The 18909-nt window shown below is 47.9% G+C and overlaps 1 protein-coding gene across 4 annotated transcripts in view; it reads right to left on the bottom strand.

Annotated features, from left to right (window-relative positions):
• YIPF1 (Yip1 domain family member 1) overlaps positions 1 to 18909 on the bottom strand; it is a 44724-nt gene that overhangs the window by 10372 nt on the left and 15443 nt on the right. For 3 of the 4 annotated variants that reach the window (XR_007136152.1, XM_047789041.1, XM_047789040.1), the window contains 4 exons: positions 13482 to 13598; positions 9513 to 9679; positions 8970 to 9152; positions 4138 to 4269 (listed from right to left, as the gene is read on the bottom strand). Coding sequence is in view for 3 of the 4 variants with exons in the window: in XM_047789041.1 (XP_047644997.1) it covers positions 4180 to 4269; positions 8970 to 9152; positions 9513 to 9679; positions 13482 to 13598 (557 nt within the window). In the remaining variant the exon portion in view is untranslated. The remainder of the gene's footprint in view (positions 1 to 4137; positions 4270 to 8969; positions 9153 to 9512; positions 9680 to 13481; positions 13599 to 18909) is intronic. The other variant, XM_047789038.1, reaches the window with a different exon arrangement.

Genomic DNA, 18909 nt, shown 5'->3' with positions numbered 1-18909 from the left:
GAGCGGCCCAAAGAAATAGCAAAAAGAGGAGTTCCCGTTGTGGCGCAGTGGTTAACGAATCCGACTAGGAACCATGAGGTTGCGGGTTCGGTCCCTGCCCTTGCTCAGTGGGTTAACCATCCGGCGTTGCCGTGAGCTGTGGTGTAGGTTGCAGACGCGGCTCGGATCCTGCGTTGCTATGGCTTTGGCGTAGGCCGGTGGCTACAGCTCCGATTCAACCCCTAGCCTGGGAACCTCCATATGCCACGGGAGCGGCCCAAGAAATAGCAACAACAACAACAACAACAAAAAAAAGAATATGGCAGGAGTTCCCATCGTGGCTCATCGGTTAACAAACCTGATTAGCATCCATGAGGACGTGGGTTCAATCCCTGGCCTCATTCAGTGGGTTAAGGATCCAGCATTGCCATAAGCTGTGGTGTAGGTCGCAGATGCAGCTTGGATCTGGCACTGCTGTTGCTATGGCTGTGGCATAGGCCGGTGGCTACAGCTCCGACGACACCCTTAGCCTGGGAACCTCCATAAGCTGCGGGTGTGGCCCTAAAAAGATGAAAAACAACGACAACACAAAAAAGAACATGGCAGAGGTGATGGATGTCATTTCTATGATTATATTACTCAGAGGTAACTTCCACCTCCCTAACAGACCCTCTGCGGATCACCTCCATTCATGGCTTTGTAAAGCATCACCTGGAGGGGACTATGTGGCAAGGAGCAGAGGGCAGCCTCCAGCTGACCATCAGCAAGGAGGCTGTCGGTCCAACAGGCCGCAAGGAACCGAATCTTGCCAACAACCATGTGAGCGTGGATGATCCTTCCCCAGCCCAGCCTTCAGATGAGACCAGGACGCAGGCAACTCCGTGGGTGCAGCTGTGTAAGGAGACCTTGAAGGAGGGAACTAAGCGAAGCTATGCCCAGATTCCTGACTCACAGAAACAGAGAGATGAGGAAGAATGTGCGTTGTTTGAGCTGCTAAGTTTGTGGCAATATTGTTAGGCAGCAATAGATAATACAGTCCTCAAATTCTTTTGTTTTTTGCTTTTTAGGGCCACATTTGCAGCACACAGAAGTTCCCAGGCTAGGGGTCGAATCAGAGCTGCAGCTGCGGGCCTGTGCCACGGCCACAGCAATGAGGGATCCAAACCCGTCTGCAACCTACACCACAGCTCAGATCTCACCAACGCCAGATCCTTAACCCACAGAATGAGGCGAGGGATCAAAGCCGCGTCCTCGTGGATCCTAGTCAGGTTTGTTACCACTGAGTCATGACGAACTCCTAGGCCTCAAGTTCTTACCTGACAGGTTGTACAATCAAAGAAGTATGACAACCTCTGAATTAAAGCATCTCTAGACCAGCAAAAGAGAGCTTCTACTCTCCACCCCTCAGAAAAAAGCCAGGAGCCAGCAGGGGAGCCTGCAAGTTTTCGTGGTAAAAAGAACACCAGCCTAAAGTGGGAAAGTGGAAAAACCTCAGGAATTGGTTCCTCAGGACCTGAGTTTAAGTCCCAGCTCTGCCTCTAAGAGGGAGGTGATCTTAGTGACCTCAGACTGACTAAGCCCAGCTTCCCCATCGAGAGAGTGGGGACAACATGGCTGGTAAGAGCGGCCAGTGAGAGTGACCTGGACAGTGCTTTCTGAAACAGGATATGATACACGTTAGTCTGCCTGCCACCAAACCTGGGGTGGCCTTGGGCCGGGCACTGTCCTCCCTTGGCCTCAGCTACCTCACTATCAAAAGAGGAGGGAAGCACATCGCATCTCCATGGGCTCAGATCTCCTTTTATTCTATCATCACGGCACCAAGTGAGGAGAGGAAGTGGGGGAAGGCAGGCTCTGATGTTTCCGTGGTCCCCTAGTCATGCCATTGGCCAGGACTGTCTGAGCAACAAGGCCACTGGCAGGACCTTTGTTTGAGTAATCACAACTTGTCACCTCGTAGGGCTGGCACCCTAAATTCCTTAATTGAGAGGGGAAACCTCCATGTGTTTTACAAAAAGGAAATGAAAAGTCACCATAAAGCCAGTATGAACCATCAAATTCCAACACAAATTAGTGACCTATTCTCAGAGAGGGAGCAGCTTGAGTCTATTACTGCCCATAAAGCTGTGTGCCGGGAGCTTTTATAAACATGAGCTCTAATCTTCACTACAGTCTTAAAATATAAATGCATACCTCGATTTACGGAACTTCACTTTATTATGCTTTGCAGATGCTGTTGTTTTTTATACATTGAAAGTCTGTGGCAACCTTGCATTGAGCAAGTCTACCAGTACCATTTTCCTAAGGGCATTTATCTCTGTGTCACATTTTGGTAATTCTTACAATATTTCAAACTTTTTCATTATTGCTATATTTGTTATGGGGATCTCTGATCGGTGATCTTTTTTTTTTTTTTTTGGTCTTTTGTCTTTTTAGGGCCGCACCCGTGGCATATGGAGGTTCCCAGGCTAGGGGTCGAACAGAGCTATAGCTGCCAGACAGCAACGTGGGATCTGAGCTATGTCTGAGACCTACACCATGGCTCCTGGCAACGCCAGATCATTTACCCACTGAGCCAGGCTAGAGATCGAACTTGCGTCCTCATGGATACTACTAGTTGGACTCGTTAACTGCTGAGCCACGACAGGAACTCCTGATCAGTGTCTTTTGTATTACTACAACAATTCACTGGAGGCTCAAATGATGGTCAGCATTTTTGAGCAATACAGATTTTTCTGTGTGCCTGTCTTTTTAGGGCTGTACCCACAGCGTATGGAAGTTCCCAGGCTAGGGGTTGAATCAGAGCTGCAGCTGCCAGCCTACACCACAGCCACAGCAATGCTGGATCCAAGCAGAGTCTGCAACCTACACCACAGCTCATGGCAACGCCAGATCCTTAACCCACTGAGTGAGGCCAGGGATCGAACCCAGGTCCTCATGGATGCTAATCGGGTTCACTAACCAATGAGCCATAATGGGAACTCCTATGAATATAATTCTTATATGAACTGGGAAACCAAAAGACTCATGTGACTTGCTTTATTGCAATACTTGCATTTCTCCAGTGGTCTAGAATCAAACCAACAATAACTCCAAGGTATGCCTATAGACGTATCACCCTTATTTCATAGTTAAGTTAGCTGAGGCACAGAGAGAATAAGCTCTTTGTCTCAGGCACACTGACAGTACATGGTAAGGCAAGGATTTAGTTTTAATTCTATTTGACTCTAAAGGCCCTGGTCTTTGGACCACACCCTGTTGCTCTGGGAGACAGCAGTTTGGGCAGAAAGATCAGCGCATGATTACAAAATAGGATAAAGGTTCTTTAGGGAGCTCACGTGCAGAGTGCGGCTTCATTCATGCCATAAACGTTTACTGAGTACCTACTGTATACCAGGTCATGTGGTGAGCAATGAAGATACAAAAAACATGCCCTCTTTGTTCTTGTTCTTACGAGGCTGAGTCTAACTGGGGGGACATTCTAGTACAAGGAGAACAAATGGATGAATAAAAGAGTGAACAAATGGACAGGCAGATGGACACACTGACAGTGAACAGGTACAAGGTGTAACGGGATCACAAAGTAAGTGATGACGGCTGGAAGGGAAGGAGCGTTTCAGACAACTGATGAGCACGTGCGAAGGCTCGGTACACTGAGGAGGTGGAACAGGGGGCGAGAGACCAGCCAGGGAGGCACTGGGTCCCGTTCCTGCAGTCTGGCCCTGAGCTAGCTGCCCACAGTGGACTCATCAAAGGGGCCCGAGAGCAAAGTGAGCATGAGAACTGGTAAGCTTGGGAGAACTGCATGAGTAATTCAAGAACAGTCACACTCAGGGTCTGAGGCCAGCCTGAGAAGTCACAGAGAAACTGGAGGAAAAAACAATCATAGGACTATAAGCCAATGGAACAAACCCAACTGTGCTGCTGGGAAGGGAAGAGGGGAAGCTGGGGCAGAAAGGCAGGAACCCTCCTTACAGGAGACTCTAAGGCGCCTGCTTCCCAAACGTACAAAGCCAGAGGAGGCAGATTTCCCAACCGAACCCTCGGCAAGAGGGGCCCACCCCACACGGTGTTGTGAGGATGATCAAAGGGCCTGGCCCTCCCAGTTTGGGATGCTCACAGCCAGACACCTGCTACACCTGCCCGTTTTTACTGTACCTCACCGCAAGGAGATGCAAATACAATCGCTCCCTTTCCTCTTTAGCTGGACTTGACTGCTGCAACTGTTTGGTTTGGAGCTGCGGTGGCTGGTGGGAGATGGTCCATCTCTGGTGCATCAAAAAAGTAGGCCTGCAGGGAAAGGAGACCCACGAGGGGCGTTAAAAAACAATGGCCCAGGCAAGCGTCCGAGACTCCAGGCCAACAGTGCCTCTGGGCTCTCGTGGCCCCTACATTTCCCCCAGCACACTAGCCAGCACGCCGAACTGTCTGGTCTCTCACTCAACTGTGTGTGGCTTTTTCAATTTCGCTGCCACTGACGGAATGCTTGCTACATAGGACCTAATCCGCATAACTACCTGGAGAAGCGTTTTCACGACCCTCATCTGACAGGTGAAGAAACAGAGACTCAGAGGCCACTATTCGATCGGGTGCATGTGGCTGGCGAGGGGTGCCCCTGGGGCTCAATGCTGGGTCTTCCTGACGCAAGCTGTTAATCACCACTTCGAACAGTCTCTGTGTCCTTCTTGTCCCTGTGTCCCCAGCCCCTTGAACAGAGCCTGGCACACCGTGTAAACAATCAATACTTAATGAACTGAACCCTGAGAGACTGCTGCTCAACCAGCCGGCTCCCCCTAAAGACCTTTCAAAGAAAGGGCCAGGCAGCCCTTATGGCCTGATTCTTCCACTTGGAAATGAAAGGTTTGGTAAGTGCTTCCACTCACCATCTACAATTTAACTGTCAAAAATCAGAAGGAGGTGAAAGACGGAAAACATCAGGGAGGATCTTTCCACCTGCTTTGGGGTCTGAGCTGCTTCACTTGAGCCCAGGAAAATACCAATCTCACTAGCCGTGAACGGAGGCTGTTGAAAGGACAGATGACCCCGCTAATAAATCAGGGACCCCTGCCTGTGCAGGACTCCCTGCCTCGGAGCTGAGGCCTCAGGAAGGTAAGAAAGATAAGCCAGTAAGGCAATAACCACTTCACCAGCTCTGCTCTCTTTCAGCCAGAAGGGGGCACCAACACCACACACTGGAGTTTCGCCACCCCCCACAAAATTTCTATTTCCAGTCAACTCCTCAGTCCATTTCAAAGTTTCTAGCTGCAGACTCCCTCTAATAACAGCCCAGAGAAATTCTTTCAGTTTTTTTTTTGTCTTTTTTTTTGCTATTTCTTGGGCCACTCCTGCAGCATATGGAGGTTCCCAGGCTAGGGGTCTAATCGGAGACGTAGCCACCGGCCTACGCCAGAGCCACAGCAACGTGGGATCCGAGCCGCGTCTGCAACCTACACCACAGCTCACGGCAACGCCGGATCGTTAACCCACTGAGCAAGGACAGGACCGAACCCGCAACCTCATGGTTCCTAGTCGGATTCATTAACCACTGCGCCACGACGGGAACTCCCAATTCTTTCAGTTTTAAAAGTCTTCCTCCCCAAGGTCTCTCCCAGCAGCTGTTTTCTAAGGAAGGAAGAAAACAGTCCCTCATTAAGCGGGAGCAGGGGCCATGCGGCTAGTCCCGGGCCCCTCCAGTTATCCTGCAGGACAGCAGAGCCAAGAAGCCCCCAGGATGCAGGAACAACGACCCTCTTCCAGGATCCTAGAGGAAATCTTCACCAGAATGAGCCAAGAGGCCTAGCTTCTAAACCTGGCTCTGGAGTTCCCTGGTGGCTCAGCAGGTTAAGGAGCTGGCACTGTCACTCCTGGGGCTCAGGTTCAATCCCTAGCTCAGTAACTTCCACGTGCCACGGGTGCAGTTGAAAAAAAAAAAAAAAAAAGATAAATCTGGCTCTGCTAGTAACTTGCACTATGACTTTGGACAAGTCTTATTTATAAAATGAAAGGACTAAAAAAAAAATCTCTAAGTTATATTTCTGTGAATCATTAATTCCACAAACACGAGGGCACAGACCCTCAACTCGCAGCAGGAACACAGGCTTGTACATCTCCAAACACACCAACCAAAGATGCACCCTCTAGCGCCTCGTCAGTCACCCCTGCAGGTGCGTCCCAGGCCCAACGTAGAGAAAGTGCACAGGCACCAGTGCCCAGGGGCCCTCAGCAGGTGCAGGGCTGTCATGTGCTTCACTACACTGAGGCAAAAGCACCAATCTATGTTCCCCAGGGGCAAGCGAGAAGACCAAGCTGTCTGGTGCCCCTCAGCTCAAGTAACTCCCCTGCCACTTCCTCTCCCTGCCTCTCCAATGATAATAACTGTCCTGATCACTCACCCTTACAACACACCTTCACCTCTTTTTCAGGGTGAGGAGGTGGGGGTCAGAGAGGGGAACTAACCGAAGCAGAGAGTGATGGAGCTGGGACTAGAACCCGTCTCCTAGCGACTGCTCCTGCCCTCCTGCACGCGCCTCTCCTCTGGGAGAGAAAGGAGGAGGCCATCTCCAGTGTGGGCATGAAGCCCCAGGCTGTGGGCCCCTGGAAGGAATGTTACCCTTCCTTGCGGAGAGAAACTGTGCCCAAGAAAAGGTCCTACACCTGCAGGTACCTCTCTGCTCCACTTTTCCCCTCCAACTTCTCAAGCAGATGTGCATGTGTGCGTGTGATGAGTAAGAAGTTCAGGAGAGAGATGGGAAGATGCCAAGGAAAGGCACTAATGAAAGGGCACTACTGCTCTAGAGTTGTGAGCTGGGACCACTCTTAACTGGGCACTAGGAAGAACAGGCAGCAGAGTGGCCCTGGCAGCTTCTGGTGAGGCAGGACCCTTTTTTTTTTTTTTTTGCCTTTGAGGGCCATACCCACGGCATATGGAGGTTCCCAAGCTAGGGGTCTAATCAGAGCTGTAGCCACCGGCTTACGCCACAGCCACAGCAACGCCAGATCCGAGCTGCATCTGCCACCTACACCACAGCTCACGGCAACGCCGGGATCCTTAATCCACAGAGCAAGGCCAGGGATGGAGCCCGCATCCTCAATGGATACTAGTCGGATTTGTTTCTGCTGAGCCATGACGGGAACTCCCGGGACTCTTGTAAATCTCTTTACATTTGAGAAAACTGTCACAGTATGTGAAGGGTTTTCACAGCCATTTCACTGAGTCTCACAAAAGCTTGCAAATATCAATCTCCCTGAGAGAGGAGGAGGCCCAGGTTCTTTTTTTTTTTTTTTTTTTTTTGCTGCACCTCCAGCATGTGGAACTTCCCAGGCCAGGGATCAAACCCGCACCACAGCAGCAACCTGAGCCACAGCAGTGATGATGATGGACCCTCAACCTGCTGAACCACCAGGGAACTCCAAGGAAGCCCAGTTCTGAGAGCTCTCAATGCTAAGCTGCTCCCAGCCCAGGTGCTTTCTACGTCATTATAATCCTCTCTCTTGGGAAGTTCCTGAATAGCAAGATGGGCAAGGAAACCCTAAATTCAGGGTAACTTACCTCAAAAGGGAAGAGTAGGCACAGGAGGTAAACGATCCTGGCCGCAGGTACCAAATGAGACGTGTTAGCAACAGCAGCAGCAACACCCGCCCGCTCCACAGCCCCTTGCTCTGCTCTACTCTTTACAAAACTGAACAAGGCAATGCCTTGTCTCCTGCCTCCTTCTCTTCGCCAACTTCTCAACCAGATGGGTAACAGGAAAATAGTTCAAAAGAGAGGGGAAGACACCAGCGAACAGCTTCCACGGAGAGAGTTAGTTATGAAGAAAGGTACATTCATCCACCGCAGACAGAAGGGTCACAGTGGCATTTCTAGGGATCAGCCCCGAAATACCAAGGGCCAGATATTAACAGCATCCCTCTGCTCTGAGTCTTCTGTCTGGAGGGGTCACAGCTTAGACACATGTACAATGTATGTATATGAAAAGAAAAGAAATCCAAATTCAGAGAAGTTAGGTACCATGCCCACGCTCACAGCCAGTCAGTGACAGAGCTGCTCTTCAGTCTGGGCCTGTCTAATCCAAAAGCACATGCCCTCCTTAAAAAGATACCTCAAGACATTAACTCAAAAATTGCTTGAAGCTTTGTTCACCTTAAAAAGTAACTTCTCTTGAAGTTCTTGCTGTGGTGCAAATGGGATCAGGGGCATCTTGGGAGCAGTGGGACGCAGGTTCGATCCCTGGCCCAGCAAAGCGGGTTAAGGATCTGGCACTGCTGTAGCTGTGGCCTAGGTGGCAGCTGCGGCTCAGATCTGATCCGTGGCCTTGGAACTCCATATGCCTCGGGGAGGCCAAAAAGAGGAAAAAAAAAAGCAATTAACAAAAAAAACTTCTCTTTCCTATTCTATATTTCATTCTGAAGCTTTTCACCTGTGAGATGCTGCATTTCAAAACTCTTAAGTATGTGGAGAAAATCAGCAAAGGCGTGGAACTGCCCCCTCCCCTCACTCCCCAGCCCTACATGTGGCTACTTATCCACCCCTGCTTCCTCTGGCCCAGACACCAAATCTCAACCAGACTTCAGAATTTAGGTAACGTCAGAGATTACCATCCAATTCTCATGGCTTTATTACTTCTCATCTAGGAGAATTTATTTAAAATGATATTTATTTCATGGAGCCAATTTTTAAAGAACCATGGTGTCGGGAGTTCCCACTGTGGCACAGTGGGGCAGTGAGTTAAGAATGTGACTGCAGTGGCTTAGGTCACCACGGAGGTGTGAGTTCAATCCCTACCCCAGCGCAGTGGGTTAAAGGATCCAGCATTGCTGCAGTGGTGGCTCTGATTCGATCCCTGACCTGGGAACTTCCGTATGCCATGGGTGGCAGTCATAAAATTAAAAAAAAAAAAAGAAAAGAAAGAAAGAACCATGGCGTCTAACAGTTTGAGGTCTCAGCATCTGCATCGAAAGCGCATGGGAAGAACACGGGAATGAGCCCATACCAAGCAGCCCACAGAGAGTAGCATGTGAAGCAGCACAATTGTCACAATCGTGGCCAACGCGATGCGTCGGTTGTCCTCACGAACAGCTGGCCAAAATGTCATTGCCAAGACAGAGCCTGAGATGCCCAGGGCAATCGTGACGAGAATCCAGCGGACAGCTTTCTGGGGGATGATCCACAGTATCTGAAAGAAACGGAGAGCAGGGAGGGTTTGGGGGAGGCATTCAGAGGCATCTATCCATGCCAAACACATGTGCTCCTAAAAAGCCTGGGAACCGGGCAGCGGCGGGGCCCCCGCTGCCTCTCAGCTTTCCCAGGAGAGCCTGGAAAAACGCCACCAGCATGCAGACGGAGGGGGACGCTGTCCTGACAAAGGGCTCCATATCCAAGGAAGGCACCTGGCTCCCTCGGCCCCATTCCTGCTCAACTTCTAAATTCAAGGGGGTATTTTTCGGGCACATGTGGGTGTTAGGCAAGAAAGAGTGAGTGCAACTGAATTTTCCACCAAGAGCAGGGTCTCACCCGGAATAAGTGCGGTACTTACCGCCGTGGGAATGTAAATGAAGAGCGAATACCCATAGACGCACACGATCTCCAAAAACGAGTAGGAAACGATGTTCATCACTTTGCTGTTTCTCCACACGAGGAAACCCCAGAGAGCGAGGGGGACCAGCCAGGCGTAGGCGTAGATGATTGTGGCCGCAATGGACACTGGGGGCAAGAGGACACGTTTTGAGACCCCCCGTGTCACTGCACGTCGGTACCTGGCGGACTGACTTCCCGACACGTCCATCTGCCTCTCTGGAGGGTCCTACGGGTCTTCATGGCCCGAGCCTGACACCATACCCAATACGCAGTAGCAGCTCTGTGCATGTGCTGAATCGATGCCCCTTTAGCATGTGCCCTGGTGGTGATGACCAGAAGTCTCTCCCAGGGTTTTTACAATTCGCTTAATAACGAACAACTAACAGTATTAAACAACTGAATTATGCAACAGAAATACTTCCGAAGGCCACACGTACACGTGTTTAAATACACTGAGCATTTCAGCCGAGTAAGAGTCAACTATCCCCTTGGAAGAACATGTCCTCTTTCCTAATATAACAAGAACTGACACTGATTTCTTTAGCAAATTTATTAAAATGCCCTGGGTACCAATTAACTTGCTCTGCGTGCTATTTACAGGTTCTTGCATCTCTGAAATAGAGAGCTGCAGCTCACTGATGAATTGCTTGGAATATTCTCCAGTTCCACTTTCTTTAAATAATTCTGCCTCTGCGGTGGAACTGCTTCTTAGCGGGCCTCAGAACAGCAATGTTCAGGGTATTGCTGTCCCTGCCTCCTCCTCCAGGAGCAGCCGCCCCGGAGGATTCTGCTTCCCTCGCCTGGAGGGGAGGGGCAGATGGTGCGGCTGAGCCCGTGGCACCAGCCCTTCCTAGACGAAAATCAATAGCAATCCAGCAGGCTCCTGGCAAGAACAAAGGTACACTTCACAACTCCAGGCTGACTCTTAGGTAGGATATGTGATTGTCCAAAACATTTTTAGCTCCCAGAGCAGTTTTTTCACATTGGGAACGCCATCCTTCAGCCAAATGTAATTTTGCTGACACGCTGCCTTTTTCTTAGAAATAACTTAAGCAAAGGGAGTTCCCTTGCGGTGCCGTGGGTTAAGTATCTGGCATTGTCACTGCAGTGGCTTGGGTGGCTGCTGTGGCACAGGCTTGATCTCTGGCCCAGAAACTTGCAAATGCCAGGGCGTAGGGGACTGGTACTATGACCACAGCCATCCACTGGGTGTCAGACGATACCGTGAGGTCACACTGCATAACAGTCAAGGCTATAGACTCTATATGCAGATTCCGTGGCTTCAACTCCTAGTTCTGCCATTTCACCTGAGCAAACCTGGGTGGTGAGTTACTTAACCCCTCTGTCCCCAGTTACCTCATCTATAAAATGGGAATAATGATAGTATACAACCTTATAAAATTATTAGGATAATTAAAAGAGTAAAAACGCATATTTAGAATATCGATTGATAAATAATAAATGCCCAATCAAGAGTGAGCTTTTCATAGTCTTAACTGATAGATACATGATTTGATATGATCTACTTCTTCATTTTCGAGATGAAACAAGGATCAGAGAGCTAAGTAATTTGGTTAAAGTCAAATCATTAATAAGTGGTGGGCGAAAAAAAAAAAGGTGGTGGGGAGTTCCCATTGAGGCGCAGTGGTTAACGAATCCGACTAGAAACCATGAGGTTGCAGGTTCTATCCCTGGCCTTGCTCAGTGGGTTAAGGACCCGGCATTGCCCTGAGCTGTGGTGTAGGTTGCAGATGCAGCTCAGATCCCGCATTGCTGTGGCTCTGGCGTAGGCCAGCGGCTACAGTTCTGATTCAACCCCTAGCCTGGGAACCTCCATATGCCACGGGAGTGGCCCTAGAAAAGGCAAAAAGAGGGGGGGGGGGGGGAAAGGTGGTGGAAGCAGGGTGTGTGGCTTATACGCTTTCCAGAAAATGAAAAAAGGTTCAGTGACTGAATCAATGACTCTCTTACTGATACATACGGCCCATGACTCCCTGATACCAGGATGCCCAGCTGAACAGGATAAGAAAAAAAACCAACCCCCACCCTACTCCTGAGCATCCATACCCTCAGGCAGGGTAATCCACTCCTCTGCTAACACACCTCTACACACCTCTGACATAGAAATTAACACGTACCACTTGTCATAGCAATATCCACTTCCCTGGCTTTCTTACTTAACCACGGAGCTTCTTGAAGGCAGAACTGACAGCTTGTGGATAACATTTATTGAGTTAAACTTAAACCAAGGTCACCTGACAAACGGAGTTGGGACCAAATCCAGGTCTGACTCCATATTGGAGGAGAGAAGGGAAAAATGGGCATGGAGGAGAGAGGGGAGGAGAAGAAGGCAGGCTACATGGACACACACACACACACACACACACACACAGGCTACATGGATACACACACAGACACACATGCACGTAAATGCGTATCTCTATACACACACAGATATGTGTACACAGGTACACAGCAATAATTCCACTGAGCTCTTTTTGTACAAGGCACTATTCTAACCTCTTTACATATATCCCCTCTTTTTTTTCTCTCTCTCTTTTTTTTTTCGTCCTTTTTAGGACCATACCTGCGGCACATGGAGGTTCCCAGGCTAGGGGTCCAATCGGAGCTGTAGCCGTTGGCCTATGCCACAGCCACAGCCACGTGGGATCCGAGCTGCATCTGCGACCTACACCACAGCTCATGGCAATGCCGGATCTTTAACCCACTGAGCGAGGCCAGGGATCGAATCCGAAACCTCATGGTTCCTAGCTGGATTCGTTTCCACTGCACCACGACCGGAACTCCCCCTCTTTCTTCTTAAATAGCCCTATAATATACATATTCTTATTCCCATTTCACTGATAAGGAATCTGAGGCCAAGAGAGATGAACTAACTTGCCCAACAAGGTGGCAGCTCATGAGGGATGGAGCTGGAGCCTGAAGCTGGTGGCCAGATTCCCGAATCCACACACTTGCATACAGCCTCCAAACAGGAGAGCAGGCAGGCAGGGACAGAGAGAGGCCCGGGTCAAGCTCCTACAGAGCCAAATACCCTCATCTTCGGGTGGCTGTCATTTGCAAGTCCCTAAAAGCTAGTTTCTCTCCCCCCGCCCCGCAGCTATCCAACGGTGCCACAAGAAAGGAAGTTTAAAAACAAGAATGTCATCCACGAGCCCCTCACTAGGACACAATCATTTCTGCATCTTCTCTTCCAGGCTCTGACCATCTGCAGACTTCTCTTTAATAAGGCCGTTAAAAGCACTGGCATACATTTGGATTATGAGTTTTCCACGTTGCTCCAACTCTTCATAATTAGTGGCTCCAGACCCAGCTAGTTGAGTCATTGCGCCTTCACTAACAAGGCCCCTTTGTTTCCAACATTTGGATAATACAAATAATGCTACAATGGAGCCGTTCATGCACACTGCTTTTTGCTTTTTTTGTACATTTTTCTTTGGATAAATTCTGATTGCTCTTGGGCCTTGCCTTACAGTTTGCGGAGTCACAATATTGTGAATGTGCTTCATGCCACGGAATTGTACACTTAAAAGTGGTTGAAATGGGAGTTCTCGGGTGGTCTAGTGGTTAGGACTCTGCTTTCACCTCTGCGGCCTAGGTTCAATCCCAGGTCTGGGATCTGAGATCCCACATCAAGCCACTGTACACTCCCCCCCCCAACACACACACAAAAAAATTAAAACGACAAATTTTAGTTTACATATATTTTACCACAATAAAAAATAAAAACATTATGTGGATTTTTAGAGACGGATGGTTAATTTTGAGAGAGTAGTCATGTCTGAACCCTTAAATGCAGAAAGCAGGGGCTGCGGGACCTACCGCCAGGGGTGCAAAAGCTCAGGGGCAGAGGGAGCTCACAGTTCCCGGCTGACAGCATGCCAAATGAGTCAAGCTATTCACCAACCTTTTCGGAATTCAGGCACATAATGGTACGTTTTCTCTCCCAGATGGATTAAGAAGTTGGAAAGATTCCCACTAATTGCTATGGCAAAGACCAGTGTGGCACATATCCAAAAGGGGCCTGCAAAAGGAAACCAGAAAACTCAGACAAGAAAATGAAGAATCAACTTTTAGAGTCTCAAAGAAGAAGTTCTGCTCTCCCTCACCCTATTCATGTAAGCAAGAGAAATTGAATTTTAGATGCAATCAGTACTTGCTTAGTGAGAATTTCCTTTTCTTTCTTTTTTTAAATTGAGGTATAGTTAATTTACAACGTTGGGACAGTTTCAAGGGTACAGCAAAATGATTCAGTTATGGAATTTTATTTTCCAAAAAGTAAAACATACAACTCAGTAATAAGCTGCCTTAAAGACAAGAGGATTGAAATGCACAGACCAAAACACATCCCACATTATGTGAATAAAGACACTGATTTGTTTACAGCCTCTTTTACTGGAAGATCATGCAAAATAATTCATGGACATTTTGTTAAACTTTCACCATCAGGACACAGGAAGCAAAAGTTACTTCCTTTACATAAGTGCCAAATGTTAAGGCCAGAGAAAAAGAAAGGGCCGCACCCATGGCACATGGGAGGTTACCAGGCTAGAGGTCAAATCGGAGCTGTAGCCTCCGGCCTACACCACAGCCACAGCAACGCTCTGAGTTTGCTCTGTGTTTGTTGAATTAATTGAACAGGTGTCTGCAACCAACACCACAGCTCACAGCAACACCAGATCCTTAACCCACCGAGCGAGGCCAGGGATCGGACCCTCAACTTTATGGTTTCTAGTCAGATTCGTTTCTGCTGGGTCACAACAGGAACTCCCAGAGAAAAAGAATTGAAATCAGATAGGTCCTTTGCTGCCCAAATGGAAGAGAGGCAAGTAGAACACTTTAGGAAAGAGTTAATCTAACAAATCACCATGGGTGTAGGTGTGTGTGGGGAGTGTGTTTAAGGCTTCCTTCCTTCCTTTCTTTCTTCCTTTCCTTCCTTCCTTCGGTCCCTCCTTCCTTCAATGAAAAATATTTGCAGATAGTTCAGTGTTCAAAAGCCATAAAAGGGAATATAGAGGAAAATCAACTTCCTTTCCCCTCTGTTCTCTAGCTCTGCACTTGTCCTCCGCAGAGCTCACCACTGCAACCAGTTACTGGTGAATCCTGCCAGAGATTTCTATGCACATGTAAGCAGGTATATATTTTACGTGTGTATATATTTTATACAAATGATAACATATGTCTGTGTTTTCACCTTACTGTATCTTAGAGATGCTACAATAGCCGTTCCTAAAAATCAGCTTATTCCTTTTTAGTGATCATAAAATATTTCACTAAATGGATGAGTATGCCATGTTTTGCATCTTTTTCATTTCACTTGAGTTCATGAACATCATCCTTGTTTCTCTAGGAAAAAGGACTATCGGAACAAAAACAATTTTTAAATGAAGAGAGTTTAATATATTTTATAAATTTCATTTTTCAATTTCACTAATATTTACCAATACCTTTGGGGACTATTGTAGGTTCCATGACATGTCATAAAGTTAAGAAAATGATTATGCTGGGGGAGAGGACTAGCAGAAATGGATGAACTTTTTTTTTTTTTTTGTCTTTTTGTCTTGGAGCACATGGAGCTTCCCAGGCTAGGGGTCTAATCGGAGCTGTAGCCATTGGGCTATGCCAGAGCCACAGCAACACGGGATCTGAGCCACACCTGCGACCTACACCACAGCTCATGGCAACGCCGGATCCTTAACCTTAACCCACTGAGCCAGGGCAGGGATCGAACCCACAACATCATGGTTCCTAGTTGGATTCGTTAACCACTGTGCCACAACGGGAACTCCTGGATGAACACTTTCTGAAGCTGAGCTGGTTCCTGAAAGTGGGAAGGGAGCATAAGCACTTTGGATGCTCCAGAGTCACGAACGTACTGCTGTTTAGTCACTAACCTGGAGGCACTCCACTACAGCCAAGGACTAGATCTCATTCACTGAATTATTCTGAGCGCCTAGCACATAAAAGATGGAACAACAACCAACAATAATTTAAAAATCCCCCTGGAGTACCCATTGTGGCTCAGTGGAAACGCATCTGACTAGCATCCATGAGGATGCAGGTTCGATCCCTGGCCTTGCTCAGTGGGTTAAGGACCCGGCGTTGCTGTGAGCTGTGGTATAGGTAGCAGACGCGGTTTGGATCCTGCGTTGCTATGGCTGTGGTGTAGGCCGGCAGCTGTACCTCTGATTTGATTCGACCCCTATCTTGGGAACCTCCATATGCCATGGGTGTGGCCCTAAGAAGACCAAAAAAATAAATAAAAATAAAAATCCCCCAAAGCTTTGTTCAACAAATGAGTAACACTGACCATGTGTTTTCGGTGGGCTAAGATCATCAAAGTGCGTGACCACAAGGGGCCAAAATATTCACACGCTCGTAACTAGAAAGTTGAGACGACTGGATCCTATCAGCAGTTACTTACTAAATTCCCACCTCCCAGGCCTGCCTTCTCTCTTGCCATTTCCTGCCAAGTTCCTACGATAATCTAATGGGGGAGGAGGATGCATTGAGTTTTTAGTGTGCATTTCTTTTTCCTTTTTCGGCTGCACCCACAGCATTTGGAAATTTCTAGGCCAGAGAGCGAATTCAAGCTGCACCTGTGACCCACACCCTGGATGCGGCAACACCCTCAACCCACTGCTCCAGGTGGGGAATTGAACTGGCAACGCCACAGACACAAGCAGTACCATTAACCCACTGCACCACAGTGGGAACGCCTGCATTTTTGTATTTTGAAATATTTCTAACACACAATAAAGCCCAAAAAGGAGTTCCTGTCGAGGCACGGAGGAAACGAATCCGACTAGGAACCATGAGGTTGCGGGTTTGATCCCTGGCCTCGCTCAGTGGATTAATGATCCGGCGTTGCCGTGAGCTGTGGTGTAGGTTGCAGACACAGCTCAGATCCGGCAGCTGTAGCTCCAACTCGACCCCTAGCCTGGGAACCTCCATATGCCGTGGGTGAGGCCCTAAAAAGCCAAAAGACACACACACACACACACACACACACACACACACACACACACGCACACGCACATGAAAAGAAAAAAAAAAAAGAAAGAAAAAAAAAGCCCAAAGAATGATAAAACAAAAATTGGTATGCACCATGCCGCTTTTTCAAACCTTCCTAGTGCCGTCATACTATTCCTAACCTTCTACAACACGTTTTTCCATTGATCATTGATCTGAGACTTATCCACCTGGATGCTTATAGACCACAAGCATTTAAAACCCTACAGAATTCTGTATATGAACAAATCACAGTTGACATATCCATTCTCCTGCTGATGAATACTTGGGTAGTTTCTAAATATTTATTATTATAAGCAATGCTGTGGCAACGAATAATAATATTCCTCTATATGTCTTTCTGTATATATGTGAGTTTCTCTAAGAACACGTATCTAGGAACAGAACCACGAAGTTTTAGGGTCCAAACATCTTCAAACCGCTCCAATTTGTGTACCAGTTACATATCCATCCACATTATGCAAAAATTCCCACTGCTCCACATCCTTGGCAACATTGGGCATCAATGGTTTTTCAGATTTGGAGCTGTGGCGTGCAATAGCTTGATGTGGGAACTCAAGTCCCAGACCAGGGACTGAACCCAGGCAGCAGCGGTAAAAGCACCAAATCTTAACCACTAGACCACCAGGGAATGCCTAGTATCAGTGTTTAAGAAAAGCTGACTTAGAGTATATCACTCCTCTGTTCAAACCCTCCAGTGGCTTCTTCTTCAAACAAAAGCCAGTCTTTCCCTGACTTCCAAGACCCTGCATGATGTGCCCCTTCACCCTGTCCCCCTGACCTCACCTTCCAGATGCCCTTGTTCACTCCGGCTCGGTCACACTGGTCTCTTCGCTGTCCTTTGAGCAGGTTCCTGCCTCAGGGCCTCTGCGCGTGCTGAGCTGTTTCGAATGCTCTTCCAAGAGAGGGCTCCCCACGTTGCTCCTTCAGGGAGTCACTCAACATTCGCCTTTTAAATTTCAAACCCACCCACCTACACACTGACTGCCTTTCTTCTCTGCTTTTGAATTTTCTCTTTAGCTTTATCACTAGCACACCATATATACTACCCATTTTCTTTGTCTATTGTTAAACTCAGACTATAAACGGCCTCCGGGCAGGGATTTTTGTCTATTTACTGTTGCCTCTCCACTTCCTAAAAGAGTAAGTGCTCCATGTTTGTTGCATTAATTGAATGAATGAAGACAAGCCAACTTGTCTAGGTTTACTATGACATTTTAGCTTTTATTTCCCTGATTGCAGGTGGGGCTAAGCATCTTTTCATATATTTATTGGCCATTTGGGTTTCCTTTTCTGTGAATTGCTCATGTTTCCCTAGAACTTATAATTGGTTTTATTTTATTTTATTTTTTGCTTTTTAGGGCCACACCTGTGGCATATGGAGGTTCCCAGGTTAGGGGTCAAATCGGGGCTGCAGCTGTCAGCCTATGCCACCGTCACAGCAACACGGGATCTGAGCCACATCTGCGACCTACACCACAGCTCACAGCCTTGCCGGATCCTAACCCACTGAGTAAGGCCAGGGATCGAACCTGTGTCCTCATGGATACTAGTAGGATTCATTACCGCTGAGCCACAACGGGAACTCCTGGTTTTATTCTTAACATCAGTAGGCACCTTACCTGTATTCTTGCTTTTCACCCTTTGTGGGTTATCCGCATTGAAATATTATCTCTGGTCTATGGGGGTTTTTTGGTTTGTGTTTTGTTTTTACTTTGCTTATGGTTTATTTTGTGCTGTAGAAATTTAAAACGTTAGTTTTAACATCGTCCAATTCATCAATCTCTCCCTCGGATTCTGCAGTCTGGCTCTTCTGTCATCTCATTCCCGACTGCCTTTCCCCAACCAGCCCCACAAGGCCCAGGCCCCTCTGCTAGAAAACACTCCTCTGATGTTAGGCCTTCTTTTAGCCCTATGCTTATGCGCTCATGAGGCTAATAGTGTCATGGAAAGAAGAAAGCCCTGGGTTCAAACCCTGGCCTTGTCATGAGAGACAGCCTAACACAGCGACGAAGAGTATGGATCAGGAGCTATGGTGCTGATTGGAATACCGAGCTCCACCACTCATCAGCTGTGTGATCTTAGGCTTATGGCTTGACTTCGCAGGACTTGGGATCCTCAGGGGATAGTAACAGCACCTATCTCATAAAGCTGGGGTTGTTATGAGGATTCCATGAGCTAGTACAGTGTTCCCTAAGATCAGTGTCTGGCACAAAACAAGCATACCTTGTGTGTTTGCTATTATTGCTATGGTTATTGCGAACTCTATGGGCAAACTCACGACGGGCAAACTATCCTCCCCA

The sequence above is a fragment of the Phacochoerus africanus genome, chromosome 8, assembly GCF_016906955.1.
Source record: "Phacochoerus africanus isolate WHEZ1 chromosome 8, ROS_Pafr_v1, whole genome shotgun sequence".
NCBI classification, from domain to species: Eukaryota; Metazoa; Chordata; class Mammalia; order Artiodactyla; family Suidae; genus Phacochoerus; species Phacochoerus africanus.
This window is presented reverse-complemented; position numbering and strand designations above follow the sequence as displayed.